At 36.1% G+C, this 22,540-nt stretch overlaps 1 protein-coding gene across 1 annotated transcript in view; it reads left to right on the top strand.

The window, feature by feature from the left end:
• Positions 1–22,540, top strand: part of LOC121413006 (protein MMS22-like) — a gene marked incomplete at its 5' end in the record, with an annotated part of 55,704 nt that overhangs the window by 18,793 nt on the left and 14,371 nt on the right. The window contains 17 exons of the mRNA XM_041605768.1: positions 1,101–1,159; positions 2,458–2,536; positions 3,707–3,890; positions 4,701–4,791; positions 5,680–5,777; positions 6,781–6,894; positions 7,673–7,742; positions 9,102–9,199; positions 10,282–10,341; positions 12,248–12,370; positions 12,799–12,851; positions 14,311–14,370; positions 16,041–16,148; positions 16,577–16,688; positions 19,103–19,181; positions 21,314–21,407; positions 21,939–22,072. Coding sequence (XP_041461702.1) covers positions 1,101–1,159; positions 2,458–2,536; positions 3,707–3,890; positions 4,701–4,791; positions 5,680–5,777; positions 6,781–6,894; positions 7,673–7,742; positions 9,102–9,199; positions 10,282–10,341; positions 12,248–12,370; positions 12,799–12,851; positions 14,311–14,370; positions 16,041–16,148; positions 16,577–16,688; positions 19,103–19,181; positions 21,314–21,407; positions 21,939–22,072 — 1,616 coding nt within the window. The remainder of the gene's footprint in view (positions 1–1,100; positions 1,160–2,457; positions 2,537–3,706; positions 3,891–4,700; positions 4,792–5,679; positions 5,778–6,780; positions 6,895–7,672; positions 7,743–9,101; positions 9,200–10,281; positions 10,342–12,247; positions 12,371–12,798; positions 12,852–14,310; positions 14,371–16,040; positions 16,149–16,576; positions 16,689–19,102; positions 19,182–21,313; positions 21,408–21,938; positions 22,073–22,540) is intronic.

The following is a 22,540-nucleotide window of genomic DNA, read 5'->3' on the forward strand; positions in this document are numbered from 1 at the left end:
GAAAGGTCATCTAAAGGTCAAAATATCATATTGCATATTTTAGTGATTGCAAATCAGGCGAGACTTGTGGTTCATGAACCACCTTGTATAAAACTTTCCCCTACACGTAATTGTACAGTGCGTCCCAGAAAAAACGAAACCGAGATTTAGTGATGATCTATCATAACTTAATCATAAATAAAATAGACAAATGACCTACCATCGTAAAGCTTAGAATTTCTTCTTTCATCTGGTACTACTTAGATTATTCCTCATTCATGCATGAGTGAGCAAAAACAATTCAAAGAAAGGATGCCAAAAACTCATTTGGCGGGGTATCTAAATTTCGAAAAGAAAGTCACATTACTAAAAAGTTAAATATCTGCTCTTATATTTGATACCTTAATCACAAAAAATGGGCAAGAAGTAAAAAAGTTATGGTCCCTCAAAACAATGCTTGTATTTCCATAATTTCATTAAATAAACGTGTTTTCACCAGTTTCCCACAGAAGCTATCGCACGGTAACAAAAGAGTTAATGCATGGCTGATCGTCAACAAAACAGAGTGTCAAGGGAGTTTAAACGCTAGCCTGTAAAACCTCTTCATTTTATGAAATTATTGATATTCGAGCCTTATTTCAAATAACCAGAACTTTGTTATTCCTTTACCATTTTCTGTAATTGAGGTACCAAATTAAAGAGCAGATATTGAACTCTTTAAAAATGTGGTTTTCTTTTTAAAACCCAGATACGGCCCGCCAAGTGACTTTTTGGAATCCCCTTTTCAAATTGTTTTTGCTCACTCATGGGTGATTGAGAAATAATTTAAGTAATTCCAGATGAAAGAGGAAATTCTAAGCTTTAAAATAGTAGGTCATTTGTCTATTGTATTTGTGATTAAGTTACGATAAATCATCGATAAATCTCGGTTTCGTTTTTTGTGGGACGCACTGCATATGCTACACAGTTTTTTTTTTTTTTACATTTATTTCTAATTTTCTTTCCAAACAATTTCCTAACTGGGTTGGGTCATCTTTGAGAAATTCCCTCAAAGATTCCAACAAAATTACTACTTCCCTGTATGTTTTTTCTTCCACCTTGTTCTATATACTGTCAATCAGGCAGGTGCTTGGAAAGATAGAGTCTTTACTGGGGAAGCAGAGTCATTGGTCTGTAACAGGTAGGTAATCAAATAACTTTTCACAAAACTGTCCATCAAAGCTGTGCATAATCTTATGAACAAGTGGAGTATAGCAAGCAAAATGTGTGTCTCAGTCACATATTAAAGGAAACTAAAACCCAAGAAGAAAAGAAATCTTATTGGAAAGAGTAAAATGAGAGGAACAATTTTAAAAAAGTTTCATCAAAATCGGGTTATGAAACAAGCAAGTTATGGACGATTAAAAAGTCTTGTTGTACTTTCTACGTGTATGTGGATCCTCAAATTGGCAAACGTGCTTCAAAATGGCTGATTTTGTGGACAACTCTCCATTTGTCTTGTACACAAATTTTCAGATTTTCCTCATTATCTTTCAAATTGCATCTTGCCTCCTTCTGAGCACAACATATGTCATGGGAAAATATAATCCACACCATATATGTCAAGGTCAGGAGGTGATAATGTAAAATATGTAAATTAAAGGGAAAAATCTGAAAATATGTGTACAAAACAAATGGAGAGTTGTCCACAAAATCAGCCATTTTGAAGCACGTTTGCCAATTTGAGGATCCACATAGAAAGTACAACAAGACTTTTTTAATTGTCCATAACTTGCTTATTTCATAACTGATTTTGTTGAAACTTTTTTAAAACGGTTCCTCTCATACTCTTTCCAATAAGAATGCTTCTCTTGGGTTTTGGTTTCCTTTGATATTACTTTAAAAATAAAAAATACTTTTTCTTGAAAATAGTAAACAGGCAGCTAAAACTGCTCTGTGACCAATTGTTAGGACCAACAGTCAAATGTGACCACAAATTTTGGTTTCCTCTGATTATATTTCCACATTGAATCATGCAGATTACCTCCTCGATAATATTCTTGGGCCCGTTGTATAAAAATTTTTACCTGAGAAAACTCGGGTTGTTTTTACAGGAGTTTTTGCCCTGTCCTGGCGGAGCTCAGACTAACCTTAGTTTTCAGTTTTACCAGAGTTTTCTCAGGTAAAAAGTTTTATGCAACAGGCTTCTTGTCTCTTTTAAGTTGTTTTTATAAATGGATTGTTAGTGTACATATGAAGTAAATATACAGCGATAATTTCTTAACATTTCATGACAACAGTTGAGCTTACAGTTTTTACACTTCATAATTCAGTCTATTGTAAAGTTATGCATGATATAATAAAGCTGTATGAAAGATTTTGTATGATATTTATAAAATGTTTCCACTAAGGTTTTAGGTTAATGAGAATTAAAATTGGGTTAATAAAGCATGCAAAGAGTTGAGTGACTTTAAAACTGATTTCATTTCCACCCTACAGATCCACTCATAGAAGCCAGCAACAAGTTGAGAGAACAGGTCTTACATTTCTTCTTCTACGTACATTCTTTCATTCAAAGGTTTGTATCAATATTGAAGAAGACTGAAGATAGATTATAATATCATTCAACAAAAGTTTTCAAAGTAAGCTTTCAACGTTTGGTATTATTCACTGTATAAGACATCTGAGCAGGGCAACTTTAATACATTATTGCTTGCTTATGTCTGTGATCAAATGGTCGTTCAATAAGTTTCAAATTGTTTATCCACAGACCAAATTTATTTCCCGCTCAGGAAAGTCAGTGAGAAAATGTGTTAGCGGGCAATTAGGTAGAGCTAACATCCGGGCATTCTACGCGTTTTTGTACGCTTCCTTGAAACCCGCAGTGCTATATGTCACAATGTTAATCAAGTTGAGACAACGCTGGAAACTGCGTCCCCTGGCCAGGGACGCTTCATTTCAATTACGTCACAATAGTCAAGTTCAGAGGCCCAGTCTGCTCAGGACGACAAAATAGATTCCCATTCTTAAACTCTAATATATATAAATTTTAATGATTTTTGCTCTAGATTTCTGATTTAGTTAATAATAATATAGCAATATTGACTGGCCTGGGGGCGAAACGGCATATATCGTCCTCACTAAACTAATATCACCTTCGTCTACAATTCTACTACAATATAAATCTAGTTGAGGCGATACCTGTTGTATCGCCCCGAGGCCAGTCAATATTGCTTTATTATTCCTCAACAAAAGAGCATTTGAAGACAAACTGGAAGCAAAGAGTTTAGATGAATTACCATCCTGATTTTCTGATGATTTTTTAGTCTAAAGAGAAAACAAAAACACAAGTGCACATCCAAAAGAAATGTTCAAAGATTCCAAAGTTGTCTGCAAGGGCAACAGTTGTTCATTCAAGCAAGAAGTTATTTTTAAGAATGAACTGACAACAAACTGCAAATTAATTTATACTGCATCCCATTCATAAAAAGAAGTAGAAGAGAACACTGTAGCCTTTGATGGTGACAGCTGCATGAGCAAAATGAAAAGTGCTTTGTGTTGAAAATCAATAATTGGGGATTTGATTTGATCAAAAGACATGGATATTGAACATTTGAAAATTATATATCAAACCTTTTTTTGTCCTGAAATTGGGTGAAATATTGTGTGATAACAGTTTTAGAATCTCAAAGAAATAACTTGGAATTTGACCATTTTAAATAAACATTTTACAAATTTCCATTTGCAGGTATTTGGCTACATCCAGGTTAGTCTCTTCTCAAGACTTAAATGTGGTGCCATCTTTGTATAGTCAGCAAGTGGAAGGTTTTCCACTAAGACTAGCAACTGAATTAGATAATGTATCTATGTTTATTGGGAGGCTGAATGAACTCTCTTCGTCCAGGCAGTATTTCACTTCTCGTGATAGACAGGTATTATATTTATATTTATTTATTTATTTATTTCTTATTTAGTCTTGTATTTTTTAATCAAATGGTCATATGAATTTGACATAGCATAACATCTTTAAATGTGCGAAGTTATGGAATTATCTTGCATCTGAAATGAAAGAAATTCATCCAAAATATGCCTTTAAATGTAATATAAAAAAAACTCTTTTTACTTCCATATTGATCTTACAGCTCTTTCTAGTGTTTTTCTGTCTGTTGTTTATGAGTGTGATTGTAATTGAATTTTTGAATATGATTGTTGCTTTCTTTTCTTGATTTTCTGTTTTGTATGTTTTCTCAAGGGAAGCGTTTTTTACAAGCCATAGGCTTTTATTGCAATTCCCCAGCCACATTAAATTGTATAAAATTGCTTTGTATTTTATATGATTAATAAATGAATTGTATTGTGAATTTAATCAATATGACTAGTTTATTTGTTTATTCATTTATTGATGCCTTTATCTATTCATAAATATGTCTATGCATGTATTAATTCATTGATTCATTTCGACACATTTCAACAAGTTTTCCTGTCGTCTTCAGAGGAATTCTCGTGAAGACGACAGGAACACTTGTCGAAACGTCGAGTTTGGGTGGTCCTTTTCAGGACCAACATTTGCCCAGGAAAGATACCGTGAAACCTACAACACTAACCAACATACTGTACACAGCATCTGAGAGCACCCAGCTGACAGATCACCTGGATGGTCCAGCATGCTACACACTGAGACCAATCACCAATAATATAGTGAATTATGAAAATAACAAATATGTGTATTTCTCTCCTTTTAGGCATCACATGATCATCTTCTTCTTCATTGTCATCTAGATGTCAGGTGGTACATCATACAAGTTCTTCATCATCTTCATGTTTCTACCACAGGTAAAAACATTGCGCTCAAAACACAAAAGGCTGAATTCACAAAGGTTTCAATTCTGTGGTTAGAAACCATGAGCTATTCAGATTTCTTGCATTGATTACGCCTATGTTGTAATTCAGGATATTAATCATACTTGCTTACATGTATATAGCGCTTAATACTTTATCAAAAGTCTCTAAGCACTCTACAGTAATGCAGCATAATCCTTTGCGATAGCAAAGCAGCTGTTATGATCTCTGCGTTTCAAGGAATAAATTCCTACCAGGTACCCATTCAATTCACCTGGGTTGAGTGCAGCACAATGTTGATGAATTTCCAGCTGAAGGAAAACATGCCTTGGTCTGGAATTGAACCCACGTCCCTCAGATTGAAAGACAAGAGTCATAACCACTAGACCATGATGACGCCCCCAATGTATGTACTGTATATTGAGAAAGCATCCCAAAATGAATGTGTGCTTTTAACACATCACACTATATTGACACTTATTATTTAGGTTACATCGTTATTGAGCTCACTGTTTTGAATTAAGGACTCCACTATTTGTGTAAATCAAAGGGCAAGTTCACCTCAACATGAAGATTAATTGAATAAAAAGAGAAAAATCAACATGCATCTCATTGAAAATTTCATCAAAATCAGATGTAAAATAAGAAAGTAATTATTTTTTTCGCTTAGTTTATAAAACAGTTATATGCACATCCTGGTCGGTATACAAATGAGGGAACTGATGACATTACCCAGTATTAGTTCATTTTTGATTCAATTGATTTCGTAATACCCTCCCCCCCCCCCCCGTCTAACATCCTTTCTCTATATCTGTCTGTGTGTTTCTATCTTTATGTAATATTTGCTCCTCTCTCTTTCTCTCCTCTCACCCTTTCTCTTAGGTTCTTCTCATGAGATTGAAATAGTTGAATGTTTTAACAAGCAAGTTGATAGATTAATGCAAGATCTTCTCACCACTGCTACAATACGTTACAATCAGGTTGGTAATTTCGTTCATAAGGATGATGATGATAATGATGATGATGATGGTAAAAAAATCACCACTAATCAGAGTTTGTCTTTGAATACCACTATGCCATTTGCGTCTTTTTGTAAGATGTCAACGTACCCTTTACTACTTCCCACCCAGGTGTTAAACACCAGTAGGTTGCTTAAGCTAGTGTAGTATGCTCTGCAATTTGATCTTGGAATCCCTCACTCCCCAGGGAGTAGAGGAAGGCATACCTCATGTGTGGGCTAGCTAGAATTTGATTGCAGGGTAGCTGTTTAATAATAAATACAAATACATAAAAATTAAGGGAGCACTCTAAATGTGGGACAAAATGCTGTTAAGCAAAGAAATATGTAGAAAAATGAATTCTCAAGACATGTTTACAGGAATATGTACTAAATAGCAAAGAATGTAAGTGTCAAAACATGATTACTAGAACTTAATTCTAGGTAGAAATACAGTATAGAATTATCAAAATTATGCAACTGAAGTACAAAGGATTGATGTGTTAATCATTCCTTTCCATTTACATTTTCATGAATACGCATGACTGGTGACCTCTTGTGCTGAATACTATATCATTATGTACCTGACTGCCGTACTTTGGCAAAAGGAAGCAAGTTACAAAAGTATCATTTGTTGTAAATGAGCAATGTGTGTTCATCATTTACACCGGCATCAATGTGATTTAACAGCATATTTTCTTCAATATCTTTCCATAGAACGATCATTTCTTCCCCAAATTTTGCCTGAACGTGCAACATACAAAGGGTGTTTCAGAAACCACAGTAACTCAGATTTGACTCGTGTGTTACTTGCTTCCTTTTGCCGAAGTTGGGCAGCTGACTTTAGCACCTAGGAACATGTACCAGTGATCATGCATTACTTCATGAACAGTGTTATAAAACACCATCAATGGGTTAGGATAAATCTATATATATTGTCTTGATGTATGAAGTGCTAAATAAAACCATAATATTTTTATTTGCAGCTATCTTTGAATGAAGTCCATCAGACGTCTCTCTTCCCTTGTAACTGTTTGAAGGAAATGTGGATCCTTCTCATCCACCTTCTTGATCACAGACATATGAATAACTCTGCTACGGTAAAGGACACATACTGAACCCTTTTCATAAAACTGCTCTTGGGCCTGTTGCAGAAAGAGTTGCGTTTAAACGCAAGCCAAGAAATCAATCGCAAGTCCCAAATGCACGCTGTTGATTGGTTGAAAATCAAGTTGTGCTTGATTTAGCTGCAACAGGCCCCAGATGTTGCTTCTTTATCAATGACTTTCTTGTGCTAAATGATTAACCTAATTTTTTCCCCTTTTTAGGTTGTATTTCCTATTGAATAGTCATTATCATTTTTTTTTTCATGATACATATTTTTTAGTCTATTTTCTGAAGAAAATATCTAATTCAGATGCTTAGTAACAATGAGAATTGTAGTCTTCAATGATTTGATTTCAACTCAATTATTTTGGAATAAAAATGATGCAGTCATTTTCAAAGTCCTATGTAATATTCATAAAGCTCTCTGTATGTTATGCACAACTTTACAAATGACTGACGCCCCTTTCATGTGCTAAATTTTCCATTTTAGGAGGTAAATAGAAGTATATTTTGTTGTATTTCAATGTTTGATAAAGATTTGTTATAAGTTGCACATAACTATGAAAAAATGGTGATCCTTCTGTGCTCTAAATGTGATAGTGAAATATCCCCATTTTGAAATAAATAGAGGTCAATTTTGTTGTTTTTCCCTATAAATGTTTTCTTAGATATAAACTCTTTTACATGTATGAAAATATATTTGTGGAGCTATAAAATTTTGTATATTTGAATACTGCTTCATAAATCTTAACTTTGAAATTTTTTTTACAGTCATTTTGGGGAATCATTCATCAACTGTTATCTCCTATATTAGAGAATGTGGATGGCCAGTCTAACAGAGGTAAGTCTTCTTGCCATGATGGTAAATTATTACCAATTTTACTTACTTATAAGCTCTGTCATTACCTTTCTGCAATTTTATAACTTTAAAGGCCACCGCACACCTTACAACTGTTTGCGATCCGATTTTGGAACAAATTGCATTTTGGTCATTTTCCGACAATGTGAATGGAACATGTCAATTTATTTGAGGTAAGAATTAATTGAAATAATAATACTAATATAACAATTTTGAAAGATTGCAAGCCTTTATTTTGGGGTAAAGGCCAAATAAGTTACAGATCGTGGCCAATCGTATGACTGCTATGACGTCATTATGACTAGATATTAAATTCGCTTTTATTCTAAGAAGGATGATAGCACAGTCACAGGTTTGAACATAGGTATTGGTACGATGATCTAGAACATTACACAGTAAGATATTCCAAGTTTCAATATTAGCATCAAATTCTACTACATTTTATTCTGAAATCGGGTCGGAGTTCAATCATAAGGAGTGCGGTCGCCTTAATAAATGAAGCATACTTGTATACTCCAAATCCACTGTCATACTTGATGGTCCTCTGTTCACCCCTTGACTTCATCTTTTCCCTCCCATGCTCCTGCTGTGTCTGCGTGTGTTCCTCCAATCATCTGCCTCTATTCCTTCCTCCTTACATTGTTAACTCCCTCTGCTCCCTGTACCACTCCTCCTCGGCCCTCCACTGTCTTCTCCCCCTCCCTCCTCCATAGTTCTCTTCTCTAGCTCTTCTCCTTCCTCACCTTGTCTTTATCCCCATCTTACCTTCCTCCTCATCTATCCCTGTCCCTCCTTACATCCTCTACCTCACCCCCTCCTCCTTTTCATCCTGTGCAACCCTCCATCTACTTCTCCCTCACCCCTCCTCCCCTTTCACGCCTCTCCTCCCTAGCCTTCCCTTTTTGTCCCCTTCATCTCCTCCCTATTTTTTTATTTCTTTATTTTTTTTTTGGGGGGGGGAATAATAGAATTCATTACTTATACTAATTTCTGTGTGAAATTATAGTTTATACATTTTGCTTTTTTATCACTTGCCTCTTTATAATATTTTCAAATATTGTTTTATCATGTTAAATGTATGATTTATCTTGGATGCAAATAAAAGGCCATATCAGCCAATCAATCAAAAGAAATCAATGGAGGTCTGACTACATAATGCTATTGGTATTGAAACACTAGTTCTGTAGCAAATTCAAATCCAAATGCATTACAATATATAATTTTTCCTATTCATTTTTATCAGGTGTTAATTTCCTTGTATGTTTTTGTATCTTTTTTTTTGCTTTTTCATTCTCAATTTTCATTGAAATTCATATTTATCTTTTGAATACTGTTTCTCAGGTGCGACAGCCAAGGATCCTGAAGGTTTGTGCTTCTGGATACTTCAACAGTTATCTTCTCTCTATCAGTATGACAAGACGGGACAGGAAATTGGCCAGGTAACTATTCTACATTTAAGTACGACGTAGATACGCACAATGCCTAGTTATGTGCAGTATAAAAGGCATGACCGCATTGGTCAGATCATGCCAGGATGATGTTCACTACTGCATATTGATCTATTAGATTTTGCGATGCATATCATGTATGCATTGGCATTTAAGTGCGACTCTAAATCATACTTAAATCTCTGTGAAACCACCCCCATATCAATCAAGTAACCAGTCAGATAAGCTAGTCAGGTAGCAAGTCAACTTGCTAATTAGTTAATTAGTCTGGTTAATAGTCTGGTAACTAGCCAAGGTACTTGTAAGGTATTTTGCAAACTAGTCTCATTATTGGACAGACACAAGTAATCATTCATTTTACTAGTCGTGTAATCAGTCGTGAATCGCACTGGTTTCATTAGTCAGGGTATGAAAACCATGATACCTATGATACTTTGTGGCTTTGCCTTTGTCTTTAGAACTCCCAACCATTACAAAACGTGACAGGGCTGATAAAAACTTGTATCTCAAAATTTAGAAATTTGAAGGCAGCTTAGTAAAGGCTGTATTTAAAAAATATAGCAATGTTGGCAGTCTCATATTGCCTGAAAACAGCCTCCTGCTATCCATGGAGAACTCTTTCAAGGCAAAAGAATGTTGCTACCCATGTTAAAACTCTAAAATCTAGCTTATTCAGAGCTGTCATCAAACTATTTAAAATTTGAGATACATGGTTTTATTAGCCAAGCAGCGAAAAGTTATTTGCAACAAAATATGACAGGAATACAAAATACGAATGGGCATCCCAACAGATAAAATTCAGGGCCAAAATGGGAAAAGGCTGAAAGAGGGGGCAAAGGAGCTACTTTTGTAGTGTGAATACGTACACAGACACTATATCAAAGGTTGAGATGGGTGGAATGTTAGGAAAATGTAACGAAAAAATACCTTCAATATCTTAGAAGAAATCATTATTTGAAATGTCATTTTGTTTGTATGTTGTAAAGATCTCACATGAACAGTACAGATTTTCGATAATATTTTCTATTACCAAACATATTTCTAATACGCTGTTAACATTTTGTTTTCTATAGCCCATTGCAAGGAGCCATTGGTACTTGGTGGAAGATGTTCTCAAGAAAGTCTTGTCAAAGGTAAAGAATGAACAAGAATTCTGGTCTAATATAGACATAAGGGCCCGTATTCTGAATCAGGTTTAAGTTAAACTGCGGCTTAAAGTTTTGGTTTAACCCTATCTAGGCCGGGGTATTTTGGGAGTTCATATGGCCGGGGGGGGGGCCTCCCAGGCCCCCCCTAAGATCTCGGCCGTCGACCGCGCGATCACGCCGAAAATTGGCATGCTGGTTGCCTGGGACATAATCTCCAAGATTGTATAGTAATTTTTTTCGTGGGAGTCGCTATTAAGTGATTATGCTAATTTATGCGTAATTAGTATGCGAAATCATACTTTATCCTCTAACTCCCTAAATAAAGCTCCAAATGTACTAATTTTTGGTATAGAAACTCTTTGTGGTGTTCTTAGCAAGTGTACATGAAAAAAATTGCGATATCAAATCATTTTCTTATGTATTTTATTGTTTTTTGCAATTTCTTATGTATTTCTTTGTTTTTTGACCTTTTGTTTTTCATTGTTTTTTCAATGAAATTTGTTGGGGACTCTTCTGTGATCATAAAAAGCATAAAATAAATACATTTAGAGCAGCAAAACTAAAAATAATCATACATTTATGAATTTTGGTTGAAAACACTATTTGCATTGACTTTGTACACGAAATCACGTTTTTGAGCAATTTTCGGTCTGACATGCACTTACATAATGTTGCGTAATTTCGGAACCACGTACCCGGAGGACGCAAAGTTGGTCTCAAAAGTTGCGCAAGACTTGAAAGTAAAAAGTCAGCAAGTGGCGCGGTCAAAAAATTTCGCGCGGCGAAAATATTGCGCGATTTGTTGAGGGGGGGGCCTCCGAGGCCCCCCCCCGGCCTAGATAGGGTTAAGTATGGATAGCCAATTGTTACAGAAATCACTAACGGGAAAGATATAATATTTCACCTCATTTGGCTCTCAAATCATTCACAATTGTGTCAAAAATACATGTATAAATAGATGATTGTCTTCACCATCAATGAATCAGGAAAAAGTACAGTAAACATAAGAAACATATAACTTAATAAAAATTTTGAAACTTTTGGCTTCCCATAATTTTAGCAGAGTTAGACCATGGTCTAAATTAAACCTGACTTCAGAATACAGGCCAAGGACTGCTATGTACATATATTCATGTGTAGACTCTGCTACTGTCGGGCCTCACTTCATAGACTCTGCTGTAGGACCTCATCCCCAAGCATAAGTTGATTTTTAGAGGTCCTGGCTACATTTTTGTAATTTTAAATGACAGTGATTTTCAGTTTTTGTGTGGGTGATTTAATTCAATTTAAGACTCGCATACCCAGATTCATAAGATGATAATCCTATTCTAACCTATGCGGAGGGCACAAATTTATAACTTGCGCAGATAAAAGCAACATGCTCTACAAAAATGAGAACCTAGTGTGCATGTGGTATTCTGAATTTCGCGCAGTTAAGATATTTTGCAGTAATTAGTATACGTGCAGTGCACATAATTTTCTCTTGACATAAGGAACGCTTCTATTGGTTAGGCACGGAATATAAAGTGTATTTTGAATGGTAATATCTGAAGATGAAAGAGGGGCAGTCCTTAAAAAAAGAGAAAAGAACTAGAAGATTTTCAGAATACTGATTTGCTATTAGCGTCTTCCAATCTCAGAGAGAAAAGAAAAGAACGGATGTATGTTTTCATTCATCCAGGAAGAAAGACAAATTATGAGGAGATAATAAATCTGTTCATCTGGACCTTACTGTTATTGAAACAGAGAACAGTTTGACGTCCGATCCTGGATGCTTCTTCAGCTTGTCCGAAGAACGTTTTCAGAATACCAACCCTAGTCTGAATGCTCCTTTGTTGTGTGAAAGCACCCATTGTAATGTGAGTATTTCAATGAATCATGATATCCACAGGATGCAGGGACTGCGGAGGCATCGCTCCAGTCGTACCTGAAGCATTTTCTGGTCCTGTGCCACCTCTGGGAACCACATAGCAAGATTCTCATTACCCTTTGGGACCATTTCTACAGGAAACTGGTATGTAGCAATGTTCTCCTTTTCTGTGAATTGGTGACATGACCTTTGCTCCAGTGGCGTTTGCTCCAGGCTTTATTTCATCTAAGATATAGGGTCAGGGTTGCAATAGGGTTGGTTTAGGTTTAGGATAGGGTACAGTGTTAACTCCAGGGTTGAAGTTGGTCATTCCGTTAGTATGTCAAATTTACAGCAGAGCAACTGTTGCCAGAGCAAAAGTCATGAAACCTGTTCATATGGCAGGTCCTGGCACAAAGATTGAACGATTGGTAAGTGTGACCAAAAAAAAGCGGTGATGGAATTACAGTTCACATTCAGAATTGCCCTGATCAATAATTGGCAGGTTTTTACCACAGTGACGCTTGCAGACTACACCAACATTCCTTAGTGAGCAATGGAAGCTTATTATTATATTTTTTTCTTGAATCCAGAATCATCGCCTCACTGCTCCTGGGCAAGGCATCCAGGGCCTGGCAACCATCAGGTATGTCACATGTCCCTATTCAGAATCAACCTTGATTTATTGGCCAGGTGGGTGTTACATAAAGCTGTTCGTTAGTTAAGAGCGACTTTAAGAATGACTGGTGATCCTTTCTTGTGGTAAATTTTATGTTCATTGGCGATGGTTAAGCGCATAGGAAAGTTTCACCATTCTTAATTCACTCTTAACTTACGAACAGCTTTATGAAATAGCCCCCAGATATACATGTAGTACACCACTCAGTTGTAAATTTTATTTCAAACTGCTATTCTTGGGTGTCCACATCAAAGGGTAACCCCGTTGAATTATGTTGATTACCTTGCATTGTTAGATCCAATGGATTTGGCCTTCTAGGAATATTGGAACATTATTGCCACCATATTTGATTCATTTTCATGCCTCCACCTTCCATGGGGCCGTTTCATAAAGCTGTTTGTAAGTTAAGAACAACTGTTGAACCTTTCTTAAGCTCTTAACCATTGCCAATTAATACATAATTTGCCACAAGAAAGGATCACCAGTCGTTCTTAAAGTTGTTATTAACTTATGAACAGCTTTATGAAACACTCACCAGGAGTGGTTGCCTGTGATGGTTGATGGAGACAGCATTTTAGGGTTGTTGAAATAGTATACAAATAATAAATGTTTATGAGTGCAATGGACAGAATACTTCATTAGGTGAAAGATGAAATGATCACACCTCGTTGAATGGATCATTATTTCATCTTTCACCTCATGAAGTATTCTGTCCATTGCACGAATGAAAAAACATTATTTGGTTTATATGACACCAAATTTTTTTTTTTTTCATATGAAATTTATTAATTTTGATGCAAAACTTGTTCATGCAGTGCGAGTTCGATCTGTTGATCGTTACGTCATTACAACATGCGCACTGCTGGTGCCTGCAGCTGCAGCAGCAGCAGCGTATGTGCAGCAGTCTCGGTGCGCGCGTGCAATGGACAAAATTGTATGGATCCAAAATTGCACGATGAATGGATCCAAAATTGCACAGTTGATGACGTCATTGCCAAATGGGCTGAATGAACAATATCAAACAACCAATCAAATCACAAGGATCTATCCAGGTGTCATATAAAACATTCTTATGATGAAGAACTGAACCGAAGAACCATTTTGAGTTACAATTATCTGATGATATTATGGGTCACAAGGTCATAGGTGATTGAGGTTTTTTTATCCTAAGCTTTTAGAAGTTGGGTGTATACCGTAATATTTTCATGATCTGGCAGAGCCATTGATTTTAACTGTGTGCAGTCAAGCATTCGACCAGCCTTTAGTATCAGTGCTTGAATTGCTATTTTTGTGGATATGTATACCACTCACAGTGTTGATTACACTAAATATTCATACCCTTCAAAATGCTTAATTATGTCATTCAAAGTGTATTCTGATTTTGTTGAATTCATGTGTATTGTGTCATTTTTTACTTGTCTTACAGTAAGTCAGCACTAGCTTGGTTTCAGACCTGCAAGAAACGTTGTGATGATCATAATACAAGGTACATGAAGATATATTGCCTCAAGGATTGCATTCAATCCAGTGTACAAATAATAAGACAACCCAGAATATTGGTGTAAATCGTATACATTACGAAAATTTGTGTTTAAAAATGGATCTCATCTGACACCCCAATTTCAAATTCCAAGCTACTTTCACTCGCCCCCCCCATCCCCAATATCAACAAGGAATGTTTATCCGTAAGTAAACAACCACGCACTCTCCCAGATAATCCACCTTCCCCCAAGAAGTGACCGTCATAAGGCCTGGCAGAGAGAGAGAGAGCAAGAGAGAGAGAGGGTGATTTTTTAAAACTTATTGTTATTTCGGCAATTGTGGGTCATTTTGCATCGTTCAAAATTTCATGTCGATCTTCATCTAAATTCCGGATCGTTTTTAGATATGCTAATGTCCTAAAACAAATAGAATACAAATTCATTCTTTCAAGATTAATGTCAGCCAGGAAGCTCTGAAGAGTTTGTTTATACTATTACGTAACAAGGACAGCTGCAATCCCACTCCATGCTGTTCATCAGCCTGTTGTGGTGGCAGGCATCGGTGTTATCGGCTCTTATCAGCAGCAGCAGTCACCCCACCCCAGTTTAAACGCGAGAAATGCAACTTTCCCAAAAAACTGAAATTGGGGTGTCAATACCCCACTTGAGATCCCATTGACTAACACGCAAGGCATTATCAGCAGTCAGATGAACCCCACCCCAGTTTAAACGAGAGCTCTCCCAAAATCTGAAATTGGGGTTTCAAATACCCCACCTGATCTCCCATTGACACAACACGCAAGGCAATGGAGTTCCTGTGTTATAAGCTGGTGGGGTATTTTTTAAACACAGGATTCGCGTAATGATTAATAGTCAACTGTCAAAAGACGGTTTCAGCTAGCAGAGACAAATTATTAGATAAATGTATTTTGATAAGGGGAAACTACCCCCACCCTTCTACTATCTTTTGTGAAGTATTACACAACAGAGCCATTGTGTTGTTTCATGACATACATGTATTTCTTTCAAGTACTAGTTTATATACATTAAAATGCAAGTTGGTCAACCAAGAATATTGGCACAATCTACAATATACTTTCAGAAGCTAACTGGTCAACCAAGAATGTTGGTACAATGTTCATTCAAATGTTTGTCGGCCACTCTAGAATACTGGGTTCAATGCATTCATCCAGCAATGGTCAATACAGAGATGCCAACCAGTTCGTTTTGGGCGTATTTAGTACGTTTTTGCAACCAAAATACGACAGTACGTATTTTCTTTTAAAAAATACGATTTGTATTTAAAAAGAGAAAAATCATCTCTATTTCATAAAACTTATACAAATATGGTTATTGGATCAATGTAATTTCTGGTAACTTTTTTTTTTCGTTTTGTTAAAACCAGGTGAGATATACACATTTTTCAATGTTTTTTTTTTTCATCTGCAAGAGCAGTGGACATACTAGCTTGCAAGCGGCTTGAGAGTCATGATGAGGGCACGTGCCATGCATTTTATTATGAAAAACAGTCACAGATTACATTTTTTCATTCCCAGAGGATGGCAGGTCTGTCTAACTCAAGTTGCCCCATAGTTCTGGGTCAATTCATATTACAAATATAAAATCCACTTATTTGGTGACAATTTATATAGGTATATGATCTTTATTCTTTCAGTGGTGGACAAGAAACAAGCTTTCATCTCTTCCTGCGGATCTTGGCCTGTAAGATGAAGAAATGGAACGTGGCTAACAACACACAGGCGTGGAAGCAATTCCAAGGAAGGTAGGTTGATTGTATAATTCTAAGCATTAACCGTAAAAGACTAGGTTGATGAGGCAAGGGCTGACTTCTACCTATGCTATTTCAGCAATTGTTTTAGGATTTACATGTACTCTCAATTATGAAATGATATATAAATAAAAAGGGAATAATCTTCGGCAATATGTCAACTCTGTGTTAAATGAGTAGCCAGTAGGATGCTGAAGGCGATGACTAGCATTACAGCTGGAATGCTCCCCAGAAAGTGGAGATATGCTTTGTGTGAGACATGCCTTCCCATTGTATAACCCATCAGAGATCAGCATAACACCCGTCTCCTATAGACCAAGCCTGTCCATTCTCAAAAGAGCAAGGGCTAGCGCCAGATATTTGATATTGCACACTGATGTTTGTGAGTCTTGAGATTTGTCACCATTTCTATGTCCTTTCAGGTTATATTCCAAGTTTCACAGTCGTACCATGCAAGAGCTTGGTGATACTGGTCTGCAACATTTCTTTGACCTCTTCTTGACCCTTGCCCTCATGGTTGACCTATCATCATTGGTAAGTGAGCTTCTTTGCCCCCCACCCCTGCCACCTGTATTTAGGTATGGTATGTATCTCAAGCAGGGGGGGTGCTTCATAAAACAGTTCGTAAGTTACGAACAACTTTATGAATGACCAGTGACCCTTTCTCATGAGTTACTGTATAAGCTGTTATTTTCGCGGATTTCGCGAATTGCCGATCGGCCGCGAATTTAACAACACGCGAAAATATTGACACATTTCTTAGTCAGTGCCAATGCCCCCAACAGCAAAGATTTGCTATTGAAAACTTCCTGCATAGTTAGAAAATGGAGATATGCACCTCTATATGTACAAAAAATAAGGCTTAGAAAGTACAGTTAGTGATTCAAAAAGTTAGCTAGAATTTCACTTTTTTAATGTCTCGAACGAAATCAGAGCCTAAATTATTTTCTAACATTATTTTATCAATATTTATACACTCACTGTAATAATAAAATGTATTTTCCATGAAATAATTTGATTTTATTGTCATCTGATTGACTCTATACACACGTATTGGTAGCTATTTGCATACTCATTAATATTCATAAGTCACATGACCAGAATTTTTAGGGTGAAGATTCTGTTCACAAAATTCCACAAGTTTGCACTTTTACCAACTTTTTGAAAAATTAATCAAACAAAACACAAATTCCAAAGATTGCTTAACCCTATTAGATCCTGTGGCATGATGATTTTTTAGATCTAAAGGTTAAAAAAGTGAAATTTAAGCCACCTTTTCCATAATTTCTAACTGTTTTTACAGGGACATATTTATGTACAAAAGACATATCAGCATGAAGATTTGAGTGGTAAAGATTTGCACATGATTTGCACTGGATTTACTTCTTTGAAATGCTGTGAAATGATTCGTACATCTTCCGATCGCGAATTTAACAACCCGCGAAAATGTCGGGACACCCGCGATTCGCGAAAAATTCTGTACGCGAAAATATCAGCTTTTACAGTAAATCTGCACCAATAAAAACAATCACTGCGTTATTTATCATAAAGGTTCACCAGTCCATCGTAAAGTCGTTTGTAAATAACTAACAGCTTTATGAAACACCCACCTGGGGGCCATTTCATAAAGCTGTTCGTAAGTTAAGAGCGACTTTAAGAACGACTGGTGAACCCTTCTTATGTGCTAAACCATCACCAATTCAATATACCATTTACCATAGGAAAGGATCACCAGTCGCTCTTAACTTAACCCTAAATAGACTGGGCTATTTTGATGCCTAAGTAGACTGGGGGGAGGCTGATTCAGCCCCCTCCTTATGATCTCGGCCATCGATCGCGCGATCGCGACGAAACTTGGCACGTGTGTTACCCATGGCATAATCTACAAAATTACAAGATCAAATTCTGTGAAATATCTCATTGCTAATTTATTATGCTAATTTATGTGTAAAATCGAAAGTTTGCTTTAATTAACTAAATAATGCCCCTAAAATAATAATTTTTGGTAAACAGACACTTGATATGAATCTGATAAAATGTACTAAAAAAAATTGTAAAATCGCATTTATTTTCTTATGTATTTTATTGTTTTCTAAATTTCTTATGTATTTCTTTATTTTTTGACTTTTGTTTTTAATTGTTTTTTCAATGGAAATTGTCAGGGACTTTATATGGACCATAAATAAGATGGAATTAATTGATTTCAATCCGTAAAAGGAAAAATAATGATACATTTATGAATTTTGTCTAAAAACTCTATTTGCATTGGATTTGTACACAAAGTCACGTTTTTGTGCAATTTTGAGTTTGCATGCACTTATGAAATGTTGCGTAATTTCGTAACCGCGTACCCAGGGGTCGCAATTTTGGTCTCGAAAGTTGCGGGAGACTTGAATGGAAAAAAGTCAGAGAGTGACGCAGTCAAAAAATTTCGCGCGGCGGATTTATCAAGAAAAATGTCGAAGGGAGGGGCTGAATCAGCCCCTCCCCCCCTCAACATTTTTTGGGTTAAGAAGAGCTTTATGAAACACCCACCTGGGGTCCGTTGCAGAAATAGTTGCGTTTAAACGCAAGTAAAAAAAATCAGTCGCAAGTCCGAAATGCGAGCTGTTGATTGGTCGAAAATCAATTCATGCATGATTTTTAGAGTTGCGATTAATTGCCACTCTTTCTGCAATGGGCCCCTGGTCCTCATCTTCCACTCGCCCACAGATGTAAGGAAAAAAGAGTGCCCCCAATATTAGTCCTAATCAAGATTACAATAAAATAAGCAAAAGTTGCCCTTTTCAAAATTTTGATCATCTCTCTATATCTGTTTCTCCCTCCCTCTAAATGAAAATTATATTAAAATATGCAAAAAGTGACGTTTTTAAATTTTGATCACCTCTCTCACTCCCTCTTATCCCCCAACTCTTTGTTTACATCTCTTTCCTAATCTTTTGTAACAGACAATGAGAGTACTTGACTTTGTAGATCTGGTTCCAGTGAGCAATGTGAACATCAGCAGACGGCTCTTAATTTGGAGAGGTATGTAAACCACAATCAGATCAAAGCTATTTCATTATTTTCAAATTCTCACGGCATGTACCCAACACTCAGTGATATCAACTATCAATAGCAAATTCTTTTGTGCCGTGAGAGGTACTTCCGCTGCGAACAGCCGATCGATCCATAATTGTGCAAACAATAAAAAAATTGGTTGGTAGATCTAGAGGAACGATTAAATTTGCATTTTCACAATCAGTGGAGCTACCTAGATGTAAACAGTAGCACTGATTAGCTGCTATGCTAACTGCTACCAGGGCCCTGTCTTACAAAGAGTTACAATTGATCTAATCAGCCTCAATTGTGTAGCATTGTGGCCCAGTGGATTAGTCTTCTGACTTTGAAACAGAGGGTCGTGGGTTCTAATCCCAGCCATGGCGTAATTTCCTTCAGCAAGAAATTTGTCCACATTGTGCTGCACTCAAACCAGGTGAGGCGAATGCGTACCCGGTAGGAAGAAATTCCTTGAATGCTCAAGCGCCCGATCAAGGTAGCCGTGCTAAAGCCGGGGTAATAATAATAGCAGGGCCCGCTGGGAGAACAGTTTTCTGAACTGAAGTGGATACCCTGGGTAGATATACCTATATTATTATTATAACTGTATGAAAATCCATCTTCTAAGCCATTTTTTCTAGAGGAAATTTGCACATTGTTCTTTGTAAACAAAGAAGCACGCTGAATTTTTAAGAAAAGGATGAACGTGTGCATAATCATGTCTAGAAAATATTTTGAACGAACTTGCATTTTAGATGTTGCTGGCCTTCCAAAATTAGTGGTTGATTGGATCCATTGCAACTCTTACTGAGACAATGTCCACAAGTGCACATCCCAGCAAAATTATCTTGGATGTTGATATCAGTTGTTGCTACTGCTGAGTATTGCCTATATGCAATATTTAAAGAAAATTACATATCATCGTTCAGTTTTAATTTTTTAAATCTTTCAATGATATTTATTAGAAATACTTCATAAAAACGAAAAATAAACATCATATACATACATTCTAGTTTCAGTTTGGAATTGATGTGACTGCGATGTGATACTGGTTACTTGTTTGCCTGATATTAAATCAGAGATAGATACTTCTTAGGGAAGGGTTTTGTTCCACATAAACCATAATATCCATCCATCAGTCAAGGAATATAACAGCTACTAATAATTGTAAGATACTGGAATTCTTCATTGGTCAAGTGTGAATTTGGCCTAAATGTAGCATTTGTTCTCAAAGCCAAATTTAATTGAGCCTTGCCGCCTTGTAAATATAAAGGGATACAATCAGCACTTACAATTTGTAAAGATGCAAGACATCTTAATAAATGATACTTTAGTCCATGTTTACCGAGTCACGTTGTTCCTTTATTCGTGTCTAAAACGTACAGTGAGTCTAGCTGATCACTCTCAGCATAATCACATAGCATAGACTATGGTGTCTTCGAATCACAACATTACACAGTTCGGTGCATTCACAATATCGTGCGCCATCTATCGGTTGCAGCAAATAGGCCAAATTTCTAACTTCGGGTTCGACATCGAGCGCAAGCAGCGCACAGTACTAGTTCTTCAAAAACGGAAACCATGTGGCAAGAATTCACCATAAACGGTCTAAATTTCGCAAAGAAATATGCAGGCAAATTTCTCTCCTACCTCCAGGACCCTAGTAAACGGCATATCCGGTCGAGCCGAGTCTGCCAGCGCTGAATAATCGCATGCATGCTTTCACTTTGGTACTAGTACACGCAACAGATGTCAACTTGTTCCCATAATGCATTGCAAACCATAGATGGCGTAACATATTGTGAATCCACCGAATTGTTTGCTATTTCAGGAAGGAGAAGACAGGAACAGAGGAAGGAGGTGGTAGAATAGGAAGAAGAAGGGGGTTCAGATGAAGAAATTACAAAGGGAAGATGGGAATGCAGGAAAGTGGAAAAGAAGGGAAAGATTGAATAGGATGGGAAAGGAAGAAGATGAGAAAGAAGGAAGGAGAATGGAAAGAAGGAATCAAAGGAAGATAAAGACCATTATTATTATCATTTTTATAAGGAAAAAGAATAGATGAGGAAGCAGGAGGATGTATGTTTAGTCCTTGATTCTTATTCATATTTTTTATGCAGGATTACTTGCACTTTGTTTGATCCATGAAGAACGTCAGTTTGATCTCGAGCTTGTGGCTGATAAACTGATGATTTCCTTCAATACTGTTGTGAGGTAATAATAGGTTGCCAGTTTTCTGGAATGGATATATTTAATGTTTTGTGTTTAGATTATCCCGATGCAATATGAGTGACAATGTCTTTACACATCTAACTTGATGTAATTTTAGAAAAATCTTACGACGCATCATTTCTATTTATTGTCTGCTTGTTGGCATTGGTTGTTACTGATTTGCTTGGTACACCTGGTGATCCTTTATTGCATAAATTTTTGGTTTGTTATTCTGCCTTTTACTGCATGTAAATTTGTGATTTGATTTACTGTTACTATCTTTGTTTTATTGTAACGTCACTTAGTGTATTTTCAGAAAAGGCACCTTGAAATGATTGTATTACATGTACTATTACTCTTATTCTATTAAACTTCTGGCTAGATTGACTTTGATATCAATTGATGATGATATACAAAATAAAAAGTGATCTGATAAAGGAGGTCAGATTACTGGAGCCTTGTTTTGCCTGGAGGGATATCGAATTTCATATAAATCAAGTTTAATCTTTATTTTATTGAATTTCGATTGCTCAGGGCATACAATCAGATCAAGAGTGATCCACTGAGGAAGTCAGACTACTGGAGTCTTATCGTCTGCTACCTGGAAGGAGTTCAAGAAGTCATTGATTCCAGTAACCTTCTCAATCTTTCAGAGGACAAGTTCATTGGTAAGTTCACAGAGTATTGCTATCTCTAGATCCTTTTATTTTTTATCATAACCCTTCTTTCATTGATGAAAAAGATATATATCAGATTAGAATTATATTGAGAATGCATAAACTTGACTTTGAATCAATTAAAGATTGAATAAAATGGAGTTTGAATCATGGAATTTAAATGAGAGATGTGAATTAAGCTAAGATTAGAACCAAACTAATATTAGAATCCAGTTAAGTTTGGAATCCAACTAAGATTAGAATCAAATTAAGATTAAAATCCAACTAAGACTAGAAGCAAATTAAATTAGAATCCAACTAAGATTAGAATCAAATTAAGATTAGAATCCAACTAAGATTAGAATCCAACTAAGATTAGAATCAAATTAAGATTAGAATCCATTTAAGATAAGAATCAAATTAAGATTAGAATCCAACTATGTTTAGAGTCAAACTAAGATTGGAATCAAATTGAAAATG

Source organism: Lytechinus variegatus, chromosome 4 (genome assembly GCF_018143015.1).
Source record: "Lytechinus variegatus isolate NC3 chromosome 4, Lvar_3.0, whole genome shotgun sequence".
In the NCBI taxonomy this organism is placed as follows: domain Eukaryota; kingdom Metazoa; phylum Echinodermata; class Echinoidea; order Temnopleuroida; family Toxopneustidae; genus Lytechinus; species Lytechinus variegatus.